Source organism: Canis lupus, chromosome 32 (assembly GCF_011100685.1).
Source record: "Canis lupus familiaris isolate Mischka breed German Shepherd chromosome 32, alternate assembly UU_Cfam_GSD_1.0, whole genome shotgun sequence".
Lineage (NCBI taxonomy): Eukaryota > Metazoa > Chordata > Mammalia > Carnivora > Canidae > Canis > Canis lupus.
Window position 1 is genome coordinate 22,497,017 of NC_049253.1, and position 27,528 is coordinate 22,524,544.

The 27,528-nt window shown below is 33.9% G+C and overlaps 1 protein-coding gene and 1 pseudogene across 19 annotated transcripts in view; one reads left to right on the top strand and one right to left on the bottom strand.

Moving 5' to 3' along the window:
• The window catches only part of PDLIM5 (PDZ and LIM domain 5), a 217,666-nt gene that overhangs the window by 82,035 nt on the left and 108,103 nt on the right, over positions 1–27,528 (bottom strand). For 11 of the 19 annotated variants that reach the window (XM_038582114.1, XM_038582107.1, XM_038582113.1 and 8 more), the window contains 2 exons: positions 5,234–5,276; positions 3,216–3,307 (listed from right to left, as the gene is read on the bottom strand). In XM_038582114.1, the coding sequence (XP_038438042.1) occupies positions 3,216–3,307; positions 5,234–5,276 (135 nt within the window). Of the gene's footprint in view, positions 1–3,215; positions 3,635–5,233; positions 5,277–27,528 lie in introns of all 19 variants that reach the window. The other 8 variants (XM_038582110.1, XM_038582108.1, XM_038582118.1 and 5 more) reach the window with 2 other exon arrangements.
• Positions 10,666–27,320, top strand: LOC119867217 (annotated as a pseudogene).

The following is a 27,528-nucleotide window of genomic DNA, read 5'->3' on the forward strand; positions in this document are numbered from 1 at the left end:
AAGCATTTAAAAATATTACTACCATATCATCATATTTTCTATCTCCCAAGGCCAGGTTCTTCAAAAGAACATATTGGAACTGTTAGAAGAAATTGCAGTCCAACAAAATTTAAATTAATAAAGGATACATGAAAGACTTACCTCTTGAAAGCAGTGGCATATTATAATGCAAGGGCATATAGAAAGGGAAAAGGTAAATTATTTAAACTACTTGATGCAAAATAGCTTTCCTTCTGGTTTGGAATATAAAGTCCCATTTTGTTCTAAGTAGAGTAAAGAGGGAGAGGAGTAAGGAAAACAGCAAGTTAAGATCAAGAATTTGTATATGCAGAAGAAAGATTAAAAATTTCATAAAGTGCCTTGTTCATTATTTTTCATAAGAAACAAGATACACTTACGTTGTATCTTTAAGAAATATTCTAAAACTATCAACATAATTATAGATTTCATCATACCTTATAATGAGTTAAAATCTCTCAGTAGTAATGCATAATGAATAAACACTTACTGTGTCTTATGTTTATTAATCCTGTATAAATTTGGGTGAGACACCTATCAATTTGGCAAATTAGCCAGTTACTTTAAATCACGTAAAGACTAATAATCTTGCTGCTTTGAGGAAAAAAACAACTTAAGAATTTAGCTTTATACCCTCTTGAAATCTTAATTTTTAGTTACTGGCATATGTTATTTTTAAAATAAAAATATAATTAATAAAAAGTAACAACTCTCAACTTTGAAAGAGTTTTGTTGTAGATCTTTTGTAATATTATAAAAATATGAAAAATGTACTAATCACGTAATTAGTAAATAGTCTGACAATGATTTCAGAAAACAGTTTGATACCTGATGAAGGAAATGAATTCATCAATACCACAAAACATCTACTCTTCAAAATGACACATTATTAACTAGTAAAGTGTGTGATTTATTTTTGATTTCTTTAATGTAGTAAGAGAAATGGCAACTGCAAATTCATCTTAGAATTTCAAAGGCACCACATTTTGTTTTCAGAGTAATCAAGTTTTCATTGTCCTAACATCTGGACAACATTTGAAAGCAATCTATACCCAGTTTACAAATGTGAAGCCATAACTTTCTTGTTAATGATGCAAAAATGTAATAATCCCTTTTCTCCTCACTCTTGCACAGGTCTGGATACAGGCACATGCCCAGTAATCACATGTCCACTGATTAAAAAACCATCATTGAGGCCCTATTACTACACCACTGCCTACAGTTTCAATTTGAAAACAATAAGCTTTAAATCATTTTAAGTTTAGTCAAAGTTGTACTTATAAAACACAAATTTAAGATTTATATTCATATTTTCATGTTTTAAATGTAATACTTTTCCATAACCTGAATTTACTTTTACCTCTATAAGTTTCTATTAAGAAGACTATCGGGGATCCCTGGGTGGCGCAGCGGTTTAGTGCGTGCCTTGGGCTCAGGGCGTGGTCCTGGTGCCTTGGGCTCAGGGCGTGGTCCTGGAATCCGGGGATCAAGTCCCACATCCGGCTCCCTGCATCCTGCATGGAGCCTGCTTCTCCCTCTGCCTGTGTCTCTGCCTGCCTCTCTCTCTCTCTCTCTCTCTCTCTCTCTGTCTCAAATAAAGAAATAAAATCTTAAAAAAAAAAAAAAGACTACCTTATATGAATCAGTAAAGTAGATGGATTTTTTTTTCTTTAAAAAAAAAAGACAATGATTATCTTATAAAATTTCAAGAAATGTTAGTAAGGAGAAATATGTTTGTTCAGACACTTTTTCCAGTGGACTTTTTAATACTGAAACTGGAGTTTAATAAACATAATAAACTTCTGCTTGTAGTTTTCTATGGGATCAACAAGTTGACAGGCAGCATCTTTCTTTTCAGAATATCTACTTTGATTTCTTTAAAATCTATTATCTTAAAATAGACATATAAAAAAATACAACCAAACACATCTCAACACTACATACTATTTCTCTTCCACAAATAAAAGAAGAAATAACATTCTTTGAAGGACACTAATTTTCCTCAATACATATGTCAAAACTTTAAAAAGCCACCCACAACCACAAAAACCATATGTTCGGACCAGTAGCGGTTCTTCCAGACCTCCTGCTCTTTCTCTCAGCAGCAGCCTGGAGCCCTGCCACCGTCTTTTTCAAAGCCCCAAAGTTGCCATGGCAGCATTGCTACAGAAAGCACAGGCCCTTCATTACATGAATTAAAATTCGGAAGGGATTATCTCAGAAAGGACCTATCCACGCAATTATTTTAATTATATTTTCCTGGGAACTGGCATTACTAAAACCATCATATATGCAGATGATTTCCCTTTGTTTTCCTTTTAAAGTACATTTTTGTAACAATAAATCTGATCAAAATCATATCATAAAAATGACTTTGGCTTCAAGTATAGTCACTGAATTCCAAACAGAGTAAAATGACCATGTATAAATGGAAGCTGCTGAAAATGCACTTCAATTTTTTTAAATGCCTCAAAAAAGAAAAAAATCATAAGGAACAGATTTTCCAAAACTTCCACTGGCATCGTATATTCAGTGTCCACTTCTGTAAATCCATCTATTTTAGAAAAACTTTTACAATGTCTGTGCTTCTGTTTGTGAAGCATCCCTTGATGCTGTTGTTCTGTCATTACTGTTTGCTTTTACAGACTAAATTCTAGCTTAAGCTTATCTGAAAAGAATGTTGCTGGCTATCTGACCTAAGCTAGTGCATCATACATAGACATGAGTCAAAACTAAATTTGCTTTCTGTCTTAAGACTACTTCCTAGAAAAAAAGCTTCTTACAAGCTCCTCATTTCCTCTCTTCTTAGGGTGAGATACATAAGCTGACACAACTCTGTTTAAACTTTTGGTGACTAATAAAAGGATGGAAAAAATGAGAAAGAAAGATTCAAGATCTGCCTTGCATTATAACTGCCAGCTGCTCCATGTTATGCCAGGACTTGGAGAAAGAGGTACAGAGTATGTTACACGGTTCATAACATGTCAAAATACATACTTAGGTTTTGATTAACCTATAATTGCCTTGCAGCAAGTGCTGTATGTATATAATATAAAGCTACATGTTAATGAAGCAAATAAAAACTTCATCTCCCTTCCTTCAAAGAACAGCTGATTTGGGGGGGATGTAAATGATTTCCTGGAAATCGCCTGAAAGAAGAGTTTTTAGAAGAGCAGAAAGCACCCTTGGCCACCTACCCATTTTGCTGTTTACTGTCACCCTGGGATCCTCTTCTCTGCCCCTCTGCTAGCTCCTGAGCAGTCTCGGAACACACGCTGGTGACTGCGGGCTGCCGTGGGACATTAACTGCAGGTTTACCAGCGCTCAGTGCAGATGAATGCTGGTCAGCACTAAGATTGGCATTAGCATGCAGTCCAGATGCAGCAAATGAGGGAGGAGTGACAGCAGCCACGGGTGGAGGGGAAGCATGTGATGAAATGGTCGCATGGGCTGGGGTGAAGGCGGACGATGGTGATGGGATGGATGTAACTTTTGGTGAAGACACAGAACCAAAGGGTCGTGGTGCCTTATTGTAGGCCATGTTGGATGTGGATGTGACTTTGGACACAGCAGGAGATGTAATGGGCACAGGTTTAACTACTTCTTTAGGTTCTCCCTATGTAAAATAAAAATAAACATACACAAAACACACCAAATACATGCAAAATAGATTCATTGAAAAGAACACACAGCTAGTTTTTAAAAAGACAAACACAATCATGTTAGCAGCCCAAACTTTACTTGTTTCTAGATTAAAAAAAAAATGAGTATAACATGCATGCCAACTGGTTCCAACATGCATACCACAGATGCAAACAATGAGCGTATTTTTTTTTAATAAAAATAAAAAAAGTTTCAAAATATTTAGTAACTAGAATAGGAAAACTATCAAAAAGCCTAAATGCCATCATAAGTGTCAACAGACACTTTAATTTTCCAAAAGGAAAAAATTTTAAATACCCCACAATAAACAAAATATCATTAACAAAAACATTTATTTTAAAATATCCAGTCTTGATTACAATTTCATCTTTCAAACAGCTTACTCTACAGAGTACAATTATTTAAATCATGAGGAAAAAACAGCACATTTCCAAGTCTTCCATTTAAAAAAATTTAAAACAGAGAGAATAAAATCATTTTCATCTAACTCAGAAATGTGCACATTCTAATGAATTATTTTGAATGAAGATACAACTTAAAAGTAAAAATCTCAACAATCCACCTGTTTCTCTGGAATGTTTTGAGATATTATTTGGAGATGGAATAAAATTCTTTCCCTTTTCCAAGATAAATAGTTAATAGTTACATAAGGAAAAAAAAAAAAAAACGATCTTAGAGGTTTCTTTATTTCCATTTGTCAAAGAAAATTTAACTAAGAAAAGTCAATTCTTCCTAAAATTAACATAATTTATGTTTGCAAGTCTCTATCCCAAAGAAAGTGTGAAGTTTAAAAAACAAAAACAAGTTAAGCTTCTGTGACATTCAAGAACAAATTCCTACTCATCCTACCATTCCAAAAGAAAAATTCTTTTAAAAACTTACAATGGTGGCCCTATTATGTTTAATTAAAAACAAAAAATAAGTGATCTAAATTAATCTTGTAGAAATAATAAAGCTAATTGAGGGAGACAAAGTAACTTAATGTCTCAGCAAATCAATATAAGTAATTCACTGGAAAGGCACAAACAAAATTAAGGAGAAAATCCCCCAAAGTATAAGCCAGGTGTATATGAAAAACGGTTTGGGACAATTTGAGGATGTATATGAGAGAAAAAACATAGTTGCCAATAACTGAATCCAGGATATTCTGAAAATGTAATTAAAAACTTATTACTATCACTAATAAAATGTTACCAAAGACTTGAGGTACTCATTTTTAGTAACCACTTATTTATTCTCTGTAAAATATGTGAATAAAGATAGGCAATTTGAATGTGAATGTAAAAAAAAAAAAAAAAAGGACATTAGTTAGATACTAAATGGCACTGGAAATCATGTTTTAATAACACTGGTATAATTACAGATGTTAATTATGTATGTGTTGATTTCCATCTCCCCCCTGCACCACCACCAATCTTTAAAAGAAAAGAATCATAAGGAAAACTGTATTGAAACTATTAATTGTCAGTATGTCCTAAGATAAGAATGGAAATGGCAGTGATTCAGGAGGGACTATCAAGTGGTACCTAGTGATACCAGATAAGAAACACACCTTTTGAACGGGAACTGGCTCAGGCTTGGGTGTGGCAGATGCCCTAAAGGGAAAAAAAAATAAAGAAAAAGAGAAAAAAATATAAATTTTTGTAAATATCTTATTAATGGAATTATTAGTATATACCTTAATATATTAAATAATCAGAATTTATAGTTTCATAATTCATAGTCTTGACTATTCATCATCTACTAATTAATTCATGTAACTCAAATGCTACAAGTACCTATACCCTTACACACTGTAAGATACTGTATGAAGATACTGAATAAATTCTGGTTGAACTGAGTCACCAAATGAGTATTTATTTGGAATTTATGTTCTTAAATGCTTATGCCAGGTAATATATTTGTTATGGTAAAACTCAACTGTAAATTCTTCTTTAGGCTATATTTTCAGTGAACGAAATAACCATCTTCCATTTGTCTCTTTGTATCAGTACTGTTGCCTGCATGTAATAGGTCATCAGTAATGAGTGTGGCAAAGGAGAGAACAAGGGAAGAAGGGCAAAATTCCATGAATACAGAACCATTTCCAAATTCAAATTAAGTATTTTCAATATATGCTTTTTTGTATTATCACTGTCCCTTTGGTTAGCATGGACTAATAGTGACAATAATTTATTTGAAGCAATTATTGCATATAACCATGACAAATAACCAAAATAGCAACTACCCTTATCCCCATTTTTTACTTGACGTATTTCAAAGTTTAGAGTAAGTAAATTACTAGGATATAGCTGGCTGACAGTTCTTTATTTTATAATATACTAGCTGCAGCCAAGGATAGTAACTAAATGATTGGGAAAGCTTCTAATAATTTAAAGACTACCCAGTATTAAGGTACATATTATGTTTAATTATGCCAGAAGCAATGTGACTCCTCCTATAACACAAGGCTGCAGATAAGACATCAAGTGCAAAATTTAAGAAATGTAACCTAGTAGGTAAATAATAAGTGTAACAATTTAAAGGTTCAAACCATGAGACTGTTTTACTTAGATAACAGATCGCCAATGGAAGGAAGAAGGTAGCATAGGATATTTGATCTCTGAGAATAACTTAATAATGAACTCTAATCAACATTTTTAACAGCAACCAAATTTTCCAATAACAACTAATTTGATTAGTTAGGGCAAGCACTGACTGAGTAATTGACTAACCTAGTGAGAGGCCACAATGGATGCTAACATTCGGTTACTACAATATAGAATTATATTCTGCAAAGCTGTGTAACTTTCCATGTGTACTCTCAAATAGACAAATTCTCCTTTAGCTTTTAGGATTATTATAATAAGCAAAGGAAACAAGTTCAAGTACAGAACAGTGGAATCTTCCTTTCATTGAAATTTCACAATGAGATGTAATCACAGAGGATCTACTTATTAAAACCACCCAAGACATTATTGGAAGTCTGCCATAATAGGATGGTTTCTTTTTTTCATTTGGACACTTAAAGGTGTATGGAACTCTTCTAGAAACATATAAACAATTTATAAAAAGAACTGGATGTTCAACAGTCACCAAGTTTCCAAACAGAATAGAATGCATATATCCTATGTCTATGAAAACAATCCTTTAGTTTTTTCAGGGTGTTAACACGTTCTTAACCAACGTTAGCAACAATAACAAGAACCTCAGAATGGTTAGTTTACTTAATTTTGGAATCCAACCTCTTTTTTTGTTGAGAAAGCACAGAATAATAATGAGTCCTAAAATACTTTATGTATTGAAAGTCTGCAAAAATACTGCTTTGAAATCTTGAATTCACAAATGAACTTACAACCTGAAACCTGAATCTGTTAGCCCTGCTTGCCTTCTGATAAAATTTCACAAGTGCAACTACCTGAAGTATGACAGAAAAAAAAATGGATAACACATCTTCAAAATTCCAGAATTGGGTCCACTACACATTAAAAACACAAACATCATTTTGTAAGGAAAAAATACTTACTTATAATGAAATGTCAAACAAAGTAGTTGACACTAGATGCAATAAAAATTAGTTCCTTGAGCTTAATTATTTAAATAACCACCAAATGAGTCATAAAATCATTAAAACTTAGATTTCCTTTAAAGTTACTCTGTCACACGACATGCAGGTATTCATTTAAGCCATGTAATTTTTTAACCATTGTACTTAAAATGGCCCTCATTTTAGAGTGTCGTTTTGCTTTTTGGAGTGAAGAGAAGTCAAACTGCTGTCATTAAAAATATTTGGAAAAACATTTTAACACACACAGTATATATGTACCTATAACATGCATTAGTTACATTTTAAAAGATCAATATTTAAGTGTACTTATATTTAAATGTATTTTTTATTTAAGTGTATATTTAAGTATAATTACATACTCTTAGGACACTAAAACTATTGTGGTTTGAAAAATTAAAATACATGACAAATGAAATCTATAAAATTAATGAACAGCAAAATTAATAAACAGCTTTAAAAATCCAATTTTTACTATTATAAAATAACAAAATAAAAAGATATACCACCTTTCCACCTTTTGCTCTCGTGTGTAGAGATTTTTTTTAATGTTAATACATAATGTTTGAGAGACTACACATTGCTGGAAAAACTATATATTAACACAACTCTCTTGAAAAATAATTTGCCATGTATTTGTAAAAAGCCCTGAAGAAAGCCCTGTGCCCTTTGAGATAATGATCAACTTCTGGGAATATATCATAAGGAAATAATCTGATATGTGGAAAGGACTTTATGTATATTTATTAACTACAGTGTAACTTATAATATTGAAAAATTGGAAACAACCAATTAAATAAACAATGAGGAAATGGTTAATTGCAATATAACCATATGGTGAAACATCCAATGAGTAAAATCATTTTTTGAAAGAATCCTGAACTGCATGATAACATGCTTACTTTATGATATTCAGTTGAAAAGAAAAGAGATAAAAAAGCATATCCAGCATGGTCAATGCATGAAAAAAAGCAGATGGAAATAGACTAACATTTTAGTAAAGGCTCTCTACAAATAGTATTTGCTTTTTCTCTTTTGTGTGTTTTCTGTTTTATAAAATGTACATGTGTTTTTTTATGGCAAGTAAGACTATTTCTCAAAGTATATTTCATGGAAAACTACTTTTCAAAGAACAAAACAAAAAAAGAGGTTCTGTTACCAAAGATATCTGGGAAACTTAAAAGTTATATAAGCATGTTAACTGCTGCGGGGCAGAGGCTGTGGAGGGTGGTCGCAGCTCCCTAGTTGATGGTTCATCTTGGTTTCATTTTTTTTTTTTTTTTTTCATCTTGGTTTCAGATAATCCCAGTGACACGTCCCTCCCAACAAGAACAGAAAGGGGATCAGGGGACACTCCCAGCCCCCCAAACAGGTCAGCCCCTATTAAAGTTGATGCCTGCAAAACAAAAAACAAAAAACAAAAAACAAAAAACAAAAACAAACAAAAATAAGCATGTTAATCACAGAACTTCTTAGAGCCTTTAAATGCCTAAAGAAAAAAACTGCAGATTGTTGTCCATACCCCTTTGAAGTATGACATACTCATCTATTTAGAATACTTATTTATTTAGGAAACCTTTTTTCTTAAAACTGGAGTTAGGGGGAAAAACCCTCCAGAAAATGCTATTTTAAAGAAACAGTAAAGAAAGTAAACCTCTGTAAATCTGAAATGTTTACTTAAGTCTCCTACAAGTGGCTGAAATGAAAGAAAATAAATATTTTAATCCATACAATCTTCGAAACTTTTCGTTATATCAAATAGTTTCTTTATCAAACTATTGATTTCTTCAACTGTGTTTAATAAGTAAGATACTCAAAGATTATGAGCATAATCAATGTTTTAGAAAGGAAAATCTCATTTCCCTCACCAAGCTGAAATACGTGTTTCCTATATTCCCATAGGAGAAAATCCTAACAAGTATTTGAATAATATTTTGAATTACTGAATAATAAAAACTATTTCTCAGAATTAAGATTTTTACAGTCATCTTTCAAAAAAAGTAAACACATTATACCCAGCATTTACACCCTTACTTTAGAAATGTCAGAAATTACTTAAAAGTGAATCATTTTTAAAAGATTTTTAAATAGATAAGCAGTTTTTAAAACTAATGTAAAGTTATTAAAAATTACATCTACATTTTCCCCTTTAAATCCTGGGAAATACACAATGGGATAATATATCTCCCTTTCTTTTTTTTTTTATTTTTTTTTATTTTTTATATCTCCCTTTCAACTGCAGTGATCACCACAAGTCACTTTTGTGTAGTGTGTGTTTCAAACCAGCAGAGATCCTGGCAATGGCTTAGTGCCATGGGCTCAACAATTTGCTTATTGTTCTCTGTTCTCTTAGTGTGAAGCCACTGTACAGGAGTAAGCCATGATGGTGAGAGACTGATGCATTGGCCCAATACTATCCTCAGGCTCATGGAATTCAAAGAACAAAGCCATCAGTGTGGCTACAACAATCTATTTTGAAAGGTGATTGATTTTTCTAAGAGCAGCATCCAAAATAAAAATCCTGGGTACACTGCAACCAGTTTCAAAACTTCTGGCTAAACAGTTCAAAGACCTCTATGTTATAATGGATTTTATTAGAGACTAAAATTGTGATGCCCTGGTTATAATGATGTATAGGAAAAATAATGCTATAAATAAGCAATAGCTCTATCAGGAATTAGATTCAAAGGAATCAAACAAAACTGCATCTTATGAACACCCAATGAATGGTATTATATTTAAGTTATATAATGAATTAATGGATTTTTATAATACTGCTTTATAAAATAATGTGCTTTCAGCTTAAAAAGTAGCCAACGAATGCTCACATTGGTATTTAAGAATGAGGAATTAAGCAACAGAACTAGACTGATAAAGATTATTCACATTACTCATAATGTCTTAATGACTCCTTCAACCATATCTAATATACCTAACTCATAAACAATCATACAGAAAACAGAAGGATTTTTAAGTTCCTTTTCTGTGAGATGAGCTCTATCTAAGTTTCCCACAACATGGCCATCTTTGGACTCACTGACCTCAAGACCCGTAAACACTAGGGTACATCATTAATCACTTTAATTGCAAAGTTGTCAATTTGCAATAACAAAGCAACTCCAGAGGGGAAAAAAGTGAGCACTCAACTGTGCAGAGGGATGTCTCCTTAAACAATTCCTCCATATTTTATTGTAGTTCCAGTCAGTCTACTGTAAATTCAAACCTTAAACATTTAAACCACTTAGGGCAATGTATTTATGATTTTTTCTAAAAGACTTGAGAATCTGTAAGGATTAAATTTTCTATAAATAAAAGTACAAAAAAGTTATATCATAACACCTTTTGGCTTATAAAATATTGTGTTCACCACATACACATGCACTCATACATACAGTCTCACTCTCAATTTCTCTCCCGCTCTGCATCTTCTTTATCTTACCATGGGGACTAACATAGTATCTTTTATTCCTATCAAAAGGGAAAAAGAACCCAAAGCTGGACATACTTTGAACAATGAGAAAAAGAAGGTAAGAAAAGAGAAGCAAGGGGATTGCTCTAGTCCATCTGAGTGGCTGGGACCCCCTCTGCTTGGGCTTGGCTTGAGACTGGGAGAGGCTCTGATTCCACACGTAAGGATGAAGGGCTTTTGTTCTAAGATCCTTCTCAGATGGTCATAGCAGTTGATGAGGTTTGAGAAGAAACTCAACCAATTCTAAATCAAGCCACAGAAGAACAGAGGGCAGGAGGAGGAGAGACCAAGACAGGGAGGAAAGAAGGAAAAGACTTCTACTGAGCTTGCCTGACCTGCATGGCACACTATTTGGGGGCACGGCAGGAGTTCAGAGGTGGGGGGAGAATAGACAAGGAAACATTAAGCTAAATTTAAAGTGATAAAATATTTCCCATTATACAAATAATGATAGCATCAGCATTACATTACATTACCATTTACCGGGGTCTTACTAGGAGCTCAACATTGAATTAAGGCCTTATATACAATACAATACTTAATTTCAGAAATAAAGCTCAGAAATGTTAAATAATTTGGACTCCTAATGCCAAGTTTAATGCCAATGTCCCCATTTTTCTCCCTCTAATATATCCATCTCACCCAGCAGGAACCAAGAGATTAACAAATATTTCTTCTTCTCATGCTATGCTGCTTTAATTTTTATGGTTGAAGTTCACAAATTTGATGCTATTAAGATCTTCAGAAATGTAAACTGAATACTGATCAATTTGAATAACTAGTTTTGGTGACAGTTTTATATGTTACATGTCATCTTTCACTTGAGATTATCCTTTCATCTGTCCATTAATCAATATTTATTGAGGCGCAGGCACTGTTCCAGCCAGGGGAATATAGTAGCAAACAAGGCAAAGAAGGTTCCTGCCTCAAATCTACATTCTAATGAAGGAGGTAGATAATAAGTCAATAAATAAGACAGTTTCATATAGTGATAAATGCAAAATTTCACATTATTCTACCTGATTCTAATGGAAGAAATTTATTTTTTCTACTTAACATTTATTACCATAAAAACATTTTTAAACATTTTTCATCTGTCCATTCTGCCTCATGTCCATACTCAAAATAACCTCAGAACACTGAAGGGGAAAAAAACGTATTTTTCTAACTAGTATTTATAAAAGAACTTCTATCAAAAAGACTGTTAAAGAAATTGTGTAATATTTTAGATATGTTCAAGTTTAAATAAAAGGAACTTCAAAGTCCAGGCTAATGTATTCTTATTATAGGTAAAATTCTTTTACAGGGAAAATACTATTTCAGTAGAAATTTTAAATAAGGAATCTATTTTATATGCCCCACTATTAAGAAATGTTAAACTTTACTGTAAGGGGCCAGACGGTCAATACTTTAGTTTTTGTGGGTCATAGGCTCTCAATTTAATGCTTAAAGGTTCTATCATTAGAACAAGAAGAATGACAAGTGTAAATAAGTGGGCATGCCTACGTTCCAATAGAACTTTATTCATAAGAACAGGATGGGGGCTAAATCTGGTCAACCTCTGGTTTAGATCATTTTATGGTTTTCATTATAACAAACCTTCTGGAAATAATCCTATATGAACATGGCTCTTTTGGACTGTAAGCCTCACAATTATTCTGCATAATAAAAAAATCTTAGTTACAATTTCTTCAGACACTGACATGAATAAAAATATGAGAGCTTAGCACCTCATCAATCTTTCTGTGGTTGCTGGGCACTACTTGTCAATTCCTTTTAACCCCTCTATCTCGAACTTTGGTATTACTTGCAACTGAATGACCCAACCTAAACTTCCAAATCACCAGCTCAAATAAAATTCACACCACATGGCATTGATGAAGCTTGGTGAAGAGACGGGGTTAATGTTATTGGATTAAGATGATATTTTAGGCACTATTTTTAACTCCACTACTCAGTACTTCAGTTTATTTGCTAATACATGATAAGGGTTAATAAAAACCTCTCTCATTTTCTGCTATATATTGTGAATGAACTATTAATAATATGTATTTTTTTAATTCTAAGAGAGTTAACTAACAAGGATGAACTATGCATTCTGTGAGAGAAGCAGAAAGGGGTAAATTCCTTCTTTCTCATTCTTGTCCACAAAACTCTATACTTTATTTCATATTAGGAATGGACAGTAATACTTTCAACATTGATATAAACAAGCAATTAATGACAGAGTTGCATTCTCTGAAAACCTACTGGTTTATAGCTTTCTTTGGGCACAATGCTAATCACTTCTATTTAATATATACTTTCTTCTAGCTCCAATCAGTAAGAAAAAAAATATTTTTATCAACATAGTCCTTGATTGCTAATATAAAAATAATAGGATTTGTAAAGTAAATAATCTACTTGTGAAAATTCAGGAGTTCCATTGATACATCTACATCTTTCTGGCTCTTTCAATGATACTATTAAGATACTCTTAAATAACAAATGTGGTTAACATTCATTCATATTAGGAAAGTAGGCATCAATGACAAACTATATGCATAACTGGATTTTCAGAGACTTATAGCCATGCATATAAAACTAATGCTTCAGGAAAACTCTTATGATAAGCACCAGATGATGGAGAGTAGGAGAAAAGTAGTATAAAAGCAGGCACAATTCATAAATTTACTTACTTTTTTCTTCCCTTTAGGAAAAGCTTAGAGCCCTAAAAAGACTGAGAGAACCTATCTTTCATTTCTCTTACCAAGCTCTTTGTTAATAGAGAGGAATTCTTTGAGAAATAGGAGAAATAGGTAAATGAAGGTTGCAAGTCTAGGTTACCAAAAAAATAAATTAGCTAACTCTACAGTTTCTTTGTTGATACAACAAGGATAATAATCTTTCCTTGAGGAATTGTTTTGAGGATAAAATGAGATCACGAATGTCATACACCTTTGTGACTGACACAGAGTCAGCAGTGATAGAGACTACTTTCCTACTCCTTATACAGAAGATCTGACCCTTGAGTTATAGAAATTATTTTTCTTATTATATACTGTTATAATCAAACCAAATTATCTACCAGGATAAGTTTCAAGAGAAAACAACAAACTAGAAATGGATGAAAAAATATCACTTGTTGAGTATATGCCAATCATTTCACTTGGCCCATTATATAAATTATATCACCTATTTTTCTTGAGAGAGTAATACTGTTCTCATTTTAATACAGGAAGAGAAGCTCAAATGAGTTAAATTATTTGACCACAATTTAGAATTTGAAAAAGGCAGAACTGAGAACTGAATGCAAGTTTTCGATATTCTCTATAAGCAGCTCTAAACCTCGGTATTATGGAGCCTTTAATCTATTCTTCCATATTTTTTTCTAGATAAGCAGAGTATCTTCCCCATAGCAATAAGAATTCTAAAATAACTTCATTTTCCAGCAGGTTCCATAATGATTATCATCTATGGTGCTAAACTGAGTGTTTTACTTAAAATTGCAACCAGCTTCTGAAGTTAGTGGCCACGTAGATCCCAAGATACCACATCACAAGACATTCCTGTGTGTATGTTATGAATTACATGTTTCTGTTTCCTCTTCACAATCTTGAGAAAATAAAGGAACAGGTATCATAGTCCCCATTATAGTTATCAAGGGTGATATACTACCAATAATCCAGAATGAATCAGGCTACAGGTTTGATTTGTGCCCTGTGACACACTAGTGCATGCTGAGCATGTAAGATTATAGAAATAATCATGATGGTTCCTTTTAATTAGGTTTTGGCTAGATATTCATATATACTGGGTAACTAAATATATACCTACATCCATAAATATACCCACATACATACCTAAGTCACCTAATAATACATTTTTGATAGTGTTCAATTCTTTTTGAATCAGCTTTATTTTTTTATAAACAAATACACACACACACACACACACACACACACACACGCACCTTTATGTTATGGACAGAATCCAGTTCCCATTAACCACCAGATTTGTTATTAGTATGGCCTTATATATTACCATAAGTTATTTTAACCAAGCACCTTCTCATTCCTGACCAATATGTCTTATACCCAATGTCACTTCAAGTTCAAGGGCAATACCTGCGTTATAATTTCCTTAATTTCATTAATTTATTAATTACTTCTACAGGGACAGCTGGGTGGCTCAGTGGTTTAGCACCTGCCTTTGGCCCAGGTCATGATCCCAGGATCCAGGCTCAAGTCCCGCATCTGGCCCCCTGCGTGGAACCTGCTTCTCCCTCTGCCTATGTCTCTGCGTGTCTCTCTCTCTCTCTCTCTCTCTCTCGCTCTCGCTCTCTCTCTCTGTCTCTGATGAATAAATAAATAAAACCTTAAAAAAAATTCTACAAATACTCACTGAGCCCCTAACACACCAAGTTGTTGTAGGGCAGTGGGGCAAGAGTAATGAATGAAACAAACTACCTACTTTGAGGGGAAGCAGACTAAAAACAAGTATATCACATGGTAATAAGCAAAACAGAGTCTAGTAAAGCAAGACAGGAAAGGGATATGTTATCTTATATAAAAGAGTCAGAGAAGACCTCTCTATTAAGATGAAATCTGAGCAGAGACCTGAAGTAGAGAAATCAAGGTCAACCAAATAGCAAGTGTAAAGTCTCTAAGGTAAGAATGTGCCAGTGAGGCACAGGAGCTAGGAAAGCTGGGAGGTCAGTGAGAGGCACAGCCCAGAGAGAGAAGTGGGAGCTAGAGCACATAAGCTACTTTATGCCAATATAAGAACCTGGTCTTATACTCTAAGTGAGAGGAACAAGTATCCTTAATCACAGCACTTCATTTTTGTAAGAAAGTTAAATCCACATCTGAAATTAAAGAAGATTAAATCTAAATACAGTGTTGAGCAATAAATTACCCTGTATATATGTTTGAACCATATAAGCCTACTTACTAACCATAAAAGAAGGGGAAGAGGGACTGAAACTTGCCTAAAATCTTAAATATATTGAGATAAAACACAAATAGAAGATAGCAAAATACCTAATTTGTTCTTCATACATCCAAAGTGTAAGAGAATGTTTTTTGAAGTTCACATTTATATGCTCTCTGTCCTATACTAATATCAGAGGCACAATTTTGCCAGTAACTTTTTCCAGATACATCTCTTTTTCTATTTTTGTCTAGGCTAAACACATTAAATTACAAACTTTTTTTGTAAAGTGGGTATTTTTAGGTATTTCAATAAAATTCAAAAGGACAAGCATTCCAGTATTTAGCGCAGCCTTATTAGGAAAACAAAGTCAGTCTGCTGTCTGTGGAGAGCACAGGAATGAAAACTTTTCATTCTTTATAGTCTCAACTTATGTTTTTCCACTTATTTAACCCTCAAAAAATAATTTGGGATATGTTTAGGTCTTTTAAAAATCTGGAGGTAGTTACTCAGAGTCCAGGAATTTAAAAATTAATGATCAAATGCGACTATTTTAGCCATAGATAAATCAGTCTATCCTTATTCAATTAAGATGAGACTCTAATTTCACACTTATCAGTTCACTGTAGAATCCTGTCCAATATCATCATCATTGAATCTCGTTAAATTAGGTCAAAGTATTCAATATAATATCTAAATCAAAAAAGGAAAATTTAAAGCCAGAAAACATTAAAATATTTGTTCATTTTGGAGTGCCTGAGTGGCTCAGTTAGTTAAGCATCCAACTCTTGATCTCAGCGCAGGTCTTGATCTCAGGGTCATGAGTTCAAGCCCCACACTAAGTTCCAGGCTGGGTGTGGAGCCTACTTAAAAATAAAATAGGGGCACCTGGGTGGTTCAGTGGTTGAGTGTCTATCTTAGGCTCAGGTTGTGATCCTGGGGTCCTGGGATCAAGTTCCGCATCAGGCCCCCCACAGGGAGCCTGCTTCTCTCTCTGCCTATGTATGTCTCTGCCTCTCTCTCTCTCTGTCTCTCACAAATAAATAAATAAAATCATAAGTAAGTAAACAAATAAATAAATAAATAAAATGAATAAATGAATTTGTTCATTCTTTTATTATTTGTGATTAGCATATAACTACCACAATAGACTATCACATAGAAAGGGCTGAAATGCATTCAATTTTTCCTTTATTAAGAAACTTTTTTTTTAATTTATTTTTTATTGGTGTTCAATTTACTAACATTTATTAAGAAACTTTAGTTTTGTTTATAGATACTGAATTTTGTCTGTAAGGTAAAACAGTATTGCTTCTATTTCTGATTAATTATATAATGGACTTTGTTGTGAAATTTAGGCTACATTAGAATTCCCAATGTTAAAGTATTACTTTTAACAAAGGGATGATATAAAATCTTACAAATTATATTCTCTATCCTAATACCTCTGATATGGAAGGAAGAAAATCCAAAACTGTAGCAAATTAACAACACATTTTACCTATTTTACCAAAAGGCAAGCTTATTGTCCTGAGAGAATTCCCTCCACCACTGTTTGAATCTAATATATTAGAACATGACCCTTGAATACTGCTTCATAACAGCACACAACTCACAACATAGTTGACTCATAATGTAAGTTCAGCAATACCCAAATTGATCTACAGCTTTCCATGGGACAAATCCACTGATCAAATGTCAAATTGCTTCAAAAATTTCTAAATGCTTATTCTCAGTTTCAGCACTTACCTTATTGTAGACCAGGAGCAAATAGTTAAAACTGACACCAGTGTCCAGGGACTGCCAAGTGAGTAGAAGTGGTGTAGACCACCACTGTAAACCATTTAATCACAATACACAGTCAGAAATATATTTTATATCATGACCTACCTAGTACAAATATGAACCAATAAAACATATTTTCATGTGCAATTTGTTAAAATATATTCTGTTCTAGTCTGTTTCATTTAAAAAAACAAAAAAAGTAGGGAGGGGAAATGCTGGTCCTGACTCAAAAAACTAAATGCATAATAAACTTCAGTTTGAGAAACACTAATCTTTACTCAAAGGCAGAGAGCACAGAAAGGTCTGGAAGGTTGGCAGGTGATATAATAAACACAATGGCTATCACACAAATAGTGGTTCACAGAACTGAAACAGCCCATTCATGAAACAATATTAAACTAGTTTTAACTTTTGAAAAACACTGCATCCAATTATATCCTCAAAGGAACAAAATGAACAGACATAACAATAACAATAATTAACACAGGCTTTGGCTAGGGTATGTCTGTAGAGTTCAATCTCACTAAATTTGCTTTTGACAAATTTATAATCACTGAGAAGAACAGAAATGCTAACCATAGGTTACTATATGTAACTTTCCAACAATGACATCCTCTAGCAAGTACTTACTATAAATTGGTGGAGATTTTCCCTATTTGAAAATGTGTGAAAACTTAGAAAAGCCAAACACTAATACCTAAGTCATAAGACAAATAATGTGAAATATATTAGGCTCTTTAGTGAAAGAAAAACACATTGTCTCATCTGATATCTCTCTTATGTTGGTGCTGAAAGATCTCTAAAGAACAGGAATTGGTGATTCCTATATTTACTTCCTCTTTTTATTAGATTCACAGAAGGACCTGGGACCTCATAAAGGATCAGAAATCAGTCAATAGAAAAACACACAATGTACTCAATATTGTGATCTTAAAAAAATGCAAACTATTTACAATAAATGGAAAACTACTTATATAGCTTTGGCATCACAGTTCCTGATTCCTTTTAAGATAACAATGATTCTTTTCTTCCATAACTATTCTGATATTTAACTCTTTGGGCTGCTTTTCTAAAATGTTCTAACTGAACACCAACAGTGAGATTTTAATTAAAAGGACTTTCACTTAATTAGAGCTGTCTAACTGGAATGGGCTGTTTGGTGATGTTCACACAGGAGCTGTATCATTGTTTCAGGGTTCTTTCCTAGGAGAAGGCCAAATTGACTGGCTATATTAGCTAATTCTTTTATTTCTCCTAGGGAATGTATTATTACCTATGACAAGGTGGAAGAGACACAGAAAAGACTGGCAAATAAATCCAACACTAACACTGGCCTCAAAGATTTTAAAATTCATCTAAGGGATCCCTGGGTGGCACAGTGGTTTGGCGCCTGCCTTTGGCCCAGGGCACGATCCTGGAGACCCGGGATGGAGTCCCACGTCAGGCTCCCAGTGCATGGAGCCTGCTTCTCCCTCTGCCTATGTCTCTGCCTCTCTCTCTCTCTCTCTGTGTGACTATCATAAAGAAATAAAAAAATAAAATAAAATAAATAAAATAAAATTCATCTAAGATAGTGTGGTCACTTTGATAAATAGTGTAGTCTTTAGAATGTCCAGTACCTCCCAGAGTTAAGAGCAGATCGCCTAGATTCTAATCCTAGTTCCTCCATTTACTAGTTGTTTAACTTACTAGTAAGTTAAAAGCTAGGCTAAACACATTAAATTACAAAGTAAGCGTATGTTACTTAAGCTCTCTATTTCCTCACTTGTAAAATAAGAACAGTAACAATACTTATCTCTCTTATCAAGGGTAATTATGAAAACTCAATGAAAAAATGCCTGTAAGGTGTTTAGAGCAATGCTTGCCACATGGACACTATTATAGTGTCAGTTATGGTATTTAATATTTCTTATGACATGAAAACTGAACATAAATGACAACTATCATCTTCTTCCAGGCTCCAGGCTTTTATGAGAGAAGAATTTAACATTACACACAATATTGTTTTCTGAAAGCCACCTCACCAGTCTAATTTCAGAAAATGTCAGTTCTTGGCTACCATAAGAATGAGGATGTACTAGGGATAATGGGAAATGGGATAGATAACCCCATTCCAAATCATTCATCCCTAAGTCCCCAGAGTGAAACTAAAGTCTTCTTTTCTTCTAAACACTTCTTTGGCTCAGTGGTTAAGCATCTGCCTTTGGCCCAGGGTGTAGCCCTGGAGTCCCAGAATCCAGTCACACATCAGGCTCCCTGAATGGAGTTTGCTTCTCTCTCTATGTCTCTGCCTCTCTCTCTCTCTCTGTGTCTCTCATGAATAAATAAATAAAATCTTAAAAAAAAAAAATAAAACAGTTCTTTCAACTAGCAACAATCCTAGGCTAGGTGGGCTACATTTGCTTCTGAAAAGTTAATTGAAGGAGAAAGTCATCGAATTACCAAGGGAAAGTCAATGACTCTCTTCTTCTAAATTACCCTCAGGCATTTTACTGAACCCAAGGTACAAAGGCAACAGGTAGGCTCACCATGGTATTGTGTACTTGCCCTCAGAGGTAACATCTGGGGGATAAGTGTGGCCCTTGGATGCCTCTGAAACCATCACAGTCACTGGCAAGGAAGTCTATGTAGATAAGAAACTATATCACAGGCTGTCCAGAGAACAAGCTCTGTTCCCAATCCCAAGAAGAAATCCAGCATATTAAAACTTTCTCCAAAAGTATTGCCAAGTACTGAAGTTCTATAAACAAAAAAAAGTTATGACACAAATAGTCAAAGCCAAAAACATGTATGTCATGGTATAGCCAACACATTTCCTCTCTCATTTTCATCAGTGGTTACAATCTAAAAACCCAGTCATATATGGCAATAAAATATAAAAATTATACATCAGAATTAGCAGCTATGTTCATGGGCCACACCCAAGGCTGTGGGTGAGCTGCATACCTCAATTAATGTTGAGAATCACATAAGGAAATTAAACTTGCATTATAATTTTTGTTCCCGTTTTGACATGCACAACATCTAAGAGTTCGACTACTTTCACACATGGCCTTGTTTTCAGCTGTCTATCACATAAAATTGCAATTTAGCATCTCACTGATCTGTTTTCTAGGGAAACCTACCCCAGAGCAAACACTGACATATGCTTATGCTTTGCTGTTCCTATGAAAACAAGATGTGACATGACTCACTGTTCTTCTTGCTGAATTATGTGTCTTCTGTGAGTTCTGAAGAGACTAGCAGTTAAAATGTGCTGGAATATTGATGAGTATGGCTATTAAAAAAAAGTTATTTAGAAGGAATATTTGTAGAAGTAAAGCAGTCTTGTAAAAATAGCACTAGATAGAAGGTCAGGTTCAGATAATTATAGTTTACCATTTCAGAATCACGAAAAATGTTTGCTATAACCTAAAGATTTGCTGTAGTCTATGTTTGATAAAACTAGACACTAAGAAAACCAGGATGGTGCCTGAAATTGGACAAAATCCTTAGTAAAGTCTTGAGAAACCAAAAAATTACATAGATCTTAAAAGATCATCTAAACTGGCTTTATATATTATCAACATTAAAATCATTAATAAAATCTTTTTTATTCTTTAGGTTTCCTGATAGATAAATAATAACCTGGTTTATGTTAAACTATCACAATTTCCTACTAGTCTATTCAAAATTCCTCACTGTATAATATAAAATTTTTAGTTTACCAAAAATACTAAGCATAACTATCTACACATAGACTCAAATATTGCTACAGCTGAAATGCTTTAGACAAAAAATTTCATCATAACCACTTGCAGAAACCAAACACATGGTTTTATTAAAAACACTCTTCAAGATAAATATACACTTACATAACTTAATTCTCATTACATTATTATACTAGAAAAAAAAGAGACCCTGACACTTCATTTTACAGAAAAACATAATAGAGCAGTGATTTATGACCTCACCTAGAATAAAAGTAAAGCAATGAATCCATGCTGAAAGCCCAAATTTTTATTCCCAAAGTAGGTCAGTATTATAACCCCTGGTGTTATACTTGAATGTATTTCAAGGCCCGATATACAAAACAAAAGCACAGCTTCTCTTGTTGAAGTACAAGTATAGGCAGAAAACTCTGAATGCATTTCACTGGCCATGTGATACCACCAACCATAGTACACTTATGATAGAATTTGATAAAGATGAATCTTCTTTATATATAAACAGGAAAAATGAAGTTCAGAAAGAAAAGGTTGACTACCACTTCATTGTCCTTTCTACCATACTTGAAATCTGAGTCTTTCCTATGCCTCCATTTTTTCATTTGATAAATGGGTATATTTTCTACTCATCTGCTTTATGAAGAGAGAGCATAATATCAAGGAAATTAAAAGCATGAATTTTATTTGAAACCAAGACTTACATCTTTTTTTTTCTTAATCTACTTAACATTGTAACCATCATATGGTACTATCATAGACAAATTCATTATAAGCAGTTTATGTCACTAATTTCGCACTTTAGTAGTAGCTGAAGTAAAGTCAAATGGAAAAGTTTACATACTAAAGTTAAAAACAGGATTCTTCACATTAGTGTTCAATTCTACTAGACCACAATTCTATATCATCTAAAGAAAAATAACATTTGAAACCAATTTTTGGGGATCCCTGGGTGGCGCAGCGGTTTGGTGCCTGCCTTTGGCCCAGGGCGCGATCCTGGAGACCCGGGATCGAATCCCACATCGGGCTCCCGGTGCATGGAGCCTGCTTCTCCCTCTGCCTGTGTCTCTGCGCCTCTCTCTCTCTCTGTGACTATCATAAATAAATAAAAATTAAAAAAAAAATTTAGAAACCAATTTTTGTTTTGTCAATTTTTTAAATAGATGAAATCCGCTCACAAACTTGATAATGCTATTCCCCTTCCTTAAAAGTTTGTATTCTTGGGGCATCTGGGTGGCTCAGTGGTTGAGGGTCTGCCTTTGGCTCAGGTCATGATGCCAGGTCCTGAGATCAAGTCCCAGATCTGGCTCCCCACAGGGAGCCTGCTTCTTCCTCAGCCTATGTCTCTGCTTCACTCTCTGACTCTCATGAATAAATAAATACAATCTTAAAAAAAAAAAAAAACTGTTTGTACTCTTATACCATATGCATTTGTCAAAATTATAATTAAATAATTATATGATTATGCGGACTATCCCCTTTATTAGCTGGTGTAGCAGTTTCATGACAGCAGGTATCACTAGTTCAACTCTGCTTCCTGAAGTATACATTGGAAGGATGTATAATCTGTGTATATATACAGTCAGACAGAAGAACATATATGAGGATGCTTGTTTTCCCTAGATGGCATGAGTTTCTTATTTTCTGTATCTTCCCAATGGTCTTCATTATATGTGTAATTGTTTTACAAACAGACAGTAGCCACTAAATATTTCCTTAGGCAGAAAAGTACTTGAAATAAAAGGTAATAGACAAAAGGAAAACAGCATTAATTTGAAAGCCACTTAAATTCAAATGAATTTGTAATCTATTGATGGAAGATGGCCTCTAAAAGAATTACAGCATATACTCTGGAAAAGGAACACAAAGAAAAACAATTAACTGGTTTAAATAATAAAATGATAAAAACTGTATAAAGATGACAGAAAGATAATAAGGCCAATAACAAAAGGAAGATGAGTGTTTCATTCCTAGCAAAGACAAAGTGATTACAAAGACATTATCTGTGCAGAAAACCTGTACTGTGGCACAATATAAGTAAATATTTGAGGAATGTGAAAGAAGAGATTTTTTTTTAAAGAAATATATTTTCAAAAATACTTTCACATTTCCCACAAGCTTACTTAGGCCATTCATCCCCCAGTGCTATGTCTATATATAGTTTGAAATGCTTAATTTCCTTCTATATAGAAGAATTGGATTTCAAACATGCAGATAAAAACACAACACATGAAGAGCTGTGTAATTTGGCAAGGAGAGAAGTGCTCCAGGTTCCCTGATGCAGTGTGCTTAGCAAATCCATGCAGGGAGAGGGGCAGTGGCTCACACAGGCCTTTAGGGCCCACTTTACCAGCAAGTGCTCTCTATGGGTGTCTGTCGACTCTCTTACTGAATCCCAATATACAGAATTCTCCCAAACTTTGGCTCACACAGAATATTTATATTGCTGTAAGAATTTAAAGACTGAAAATGGTTTTTAAAAATATATTGTTAAATAATCTTTCCAAAATGATGATATTGACAAGCTGGCAAGAGCAGTAGAGCTGTAAAGTAAAAGTCTCACCTACCATAAGTCAGTAAATATAACTAAGACCGAAGATTCAAGAGTTAGAAGATGATTATTATTTAGAAATTACAAAGGTAAATACCATGAGAAATAATTGTTGCTCTGATCAAGTAAAGGAAGGGTTAAAAATGGAACTGCTCAGTTTTCTGTATATAAGCCTTTATATTTCCTTTACTATTTGCATAAAATATTTTGATAAAATAAAATTAACCTAAGAAGTACATTTGGTGATTCAAAATAAGGCAGTAACATTAGTGATACATATTAAAAGAATGCATGGCTAATAATTTCAAATATCACATAAGAAAATGATTTACTGAAAAACAAAACAGGGTCACCTGGTTGACTCAGTTGGTACAGCATGTAACTCTTGATCTTGGGGATGTAAGTTCCAGCCCCACACTGACTATGGAGACTACTTAAAAATAAAATCTTTACAAAAAACAAAATAAAGGAAGCCTACAAAAATGTACATATCTACCAACAACATACATACACTCGCTACATTTCTAGCTCCTCTCCGTCTGCTCCAGGTATACTAATCAAAGCAGGTGACCTAAAGTGACCCAATCTTGCCCTACCCTTTCCAAGCTCTATGACTACGTCATAGATGTGGCCTGATGTTCCCAGAGTGCCTTTTTCTCCATTTCCATGGTATAATACCAATCTTTTTTTTAGTCAATATCAAATATCACTATTTTATGAAGCAAAATTTAAGAGGAAAAGATCTTTCTCTAAGATTCTAGTCTTTCTTTGTTTTTTCCTTTCATATTCTGATATATAAAGTTATATATATATCTATATATAATATTATATATTAAAATGAGATTTTGCCTAAGTAAATTTTCTTATATTTAAGAGATATTTATATCCATTTTCATTCAATTAGTCTATAAATGCTCTACTGAGATCACAGAACGCATACTACTAAATTAATTTTACTATCTCTTTAAGTGACTCCTGTTTAGACAATATTTAAAGAGTTAGAATTTAGTCTGTTCTTATTTTGTTTTTAAAATTATGCAGACTTGGGCAGCCCAGGGGGCTCAGCAGTTTAGCACCACCTTCAGCCCAGGGCATTTTCCTGGAGACCCAGGATCCAGTCCCATGTTGAGCTCCCTGCATGGAGCCTGCTTTGCCCTCTGTCTGTCTGTGTCTCTGCCTCTCTCTCTCCCTCTCTCTCTCATGAATAAATAAATAAAATCTTTAAAAAAAATAAAATTAAATTAAGCAGACTCTAAGTCTCAGATATAATCCATTTCATAATTCAAGCTTTTAAAACATCTTTCACACAATATTTTCATTTTCTCCCTTTTTTGTCCAATCATAAAAGTGTTGCCCACATTTTTTTTAAGATTTTATTTATTTATTCATGAGAGACAGAGAAAGAGAGAAAGAGAGAGAGAGAGGGGCAGAGACAAAGGCAGAGAGAGAAGCAGGCTCCATGCAGGGAGCCTGATTTGGGACTCGATCCCAAGACTCCAGGATCACGCCCTGGGCCAAAGGGAGGCACCAAACCACTGAGCCACCCAGGCGTCCCTGCCCACATTTCTTTAAACAAATCTCTCAGCCACTCAACCTGACAACTTGTGGATATTTTAAAATTATACTAGAGTATATATTACACCTTCAAGAACAGTTGTCACTAAATGAAATATAAGACTTATAAAGGAGATTAGGCTCCTCAGATTCTGAGAACAGGTAATTGTGATGATACACAAAAAATAATCATCAAAGTATGTTTTATAATTGCAATAAAACACATGTCCATATCCACAGGTCATCTCAGGTAGAGAAGCACACTCTTATTGGGCATTAGGTAGCTCCTCAGAACAATAATTAGCCTGGCATTATAATCATCAGGCAGAGTCAAAATCTCACTCTAACTAAGCAACATCTTTGCCTATTTAACATGTAAGAAATAATTAGTTCACAGAATGGAAAAAAGTTAACCAGTCCTTCTACAGAGAATGAATGACATATTTCCTAAAGTGTAAAGAAAGGGAAGTTCTTCTACTCTCCCAATTTCCTCTAAGAGAACAATTTATACTAAGCGACACAGGAACTTTTGTTTCATGCTGACATCAGTTGCTATCACTTGTATCTTTTATGGGCTGTATAGTGGACACAGGGGCTAGTTCAGTAACTGTTAATGTTGTCCGGATTTAACTCCTCATGTATATTTACTCCTTTATGTATATTTTAGCATCTCTTGTGTGGTATGACTCTGCTCTGAGTTTTGTAGGAAATACCACATAACTGAATAAGATTTCTTAACATTTATCTGGGGAGATGGAATAAACAGGCACTAAGGGCCAGTGGTTGAACTTATGGGCTGTAGAGTGACAAAGACTGGACTCTAAAGTCAAAATCTCTGGGTATAGAACCCTGTACTCTGCTTCAAGCTTCTTAAATTCAATAAAGTTTCAGGGCCTTAATTTTGGAGGACCTCAGGGATATTGCCCTTTGATTGACTACACATAAATTCATTAGGATCCACCTTTGGAACAAGTAATTTATGAGGCTCCTTGCAAACAGTAAATTCACAGTCTTTATCCAGAGTACTAATTTTTCTATCTGTAGCATTTGGCAGAATAGTTGGTATAAAAAACAAAATAAAGGAAGCCTAAGTTTAATAAATAAATGTTAATAAATTAAATAGTTTCACTGAAAAACAAAAAAGTGCTGGATTAAACTGAGCTGGACACAAACTAGCTTGAAAACTGAGATGAAAATGATCTTTTCTAGCAGAAACACTAAAATGATTTTGCAGTCTCAAACCACCCATGTTACACTGCCCTTAACTTTACATTGTGATACATAGGATACATGCTTTACATTGTAAAGCAAGTAGGGTGTGATCCATTGGCTTTATTCTTCAAAATTTTCTAAACTCTTCTGGAGTGTTTACTTTCATCTGAATTTTTAAATTAGCATGTCAAGTTCAAGCTTTTATTATTTTTATCTGGGTTTTTTTTGTTTGTTTGTTTTGCATTTCTTATTCTCTTAGTTCTTTCTGTATCTATTTAATTTTATTCCAATAAGGACCTCAACCTCACAGCTCAGGTAGAGTGTATTCCCAAGAAAGGTTATACACTATTTTTATAAGTTTCTTTCTAAAAATGTTTGTGCAAGTAAGTACTCAAAACATTATGATGGATAATTTTTAATAAGATACATTTAAAAAATCATTAATTACAATAGACAGTGACACAAGATAGCAGCCACCACGGGCTCAGGAGTAAAAGTCCCTCGCAATTTTCAACTATTCAAAGAACTGGAAGGCCAGAAAGTAGTAGGAGATGGCACAGTTAGCTGGGGTCTAGAAGATGACGAAGACATGACACTCACATGATAGACAGGGATGATAACTGGGCCTCCAAGAACAATTTATGAAAACCGAATATACAACCTTAAAATAGAATTTGGACCTAAATACCTAGAAGCACCCCCCCTTTGTAAGATTTGTAACAAAAATTAATATAAATGGAATTAATAGTTCTAATGGAGTGATGGACCCCGAGAGCCATATCAGTGCTAGCAAAATGGCAGAATTCATATACCATCAAAGTTGTCCTGCAAGAGCTCTGGCACCTAATGATGTCTAAAGGAAACATGAAACTCCCTCGGTGGCCCGAAGGACAGTGTTACAGCAATTAATCAAAGAGAAACCACAGGCCCTCCCCTTCCCCCCACCAATTTGATTTAAGCAGTCATTTTCCACAGTAGTACATTTTCTAGACATGTCTTGTAGACCTCAAAAGTACTGGAAAGGAAGCTCCCATTCAAAGGCCATCTATCTTAAGATACTGTAAATGATAGTAATTTTTTGTCCATTTGAAATATATAAGTTGTGCTATAACAAATC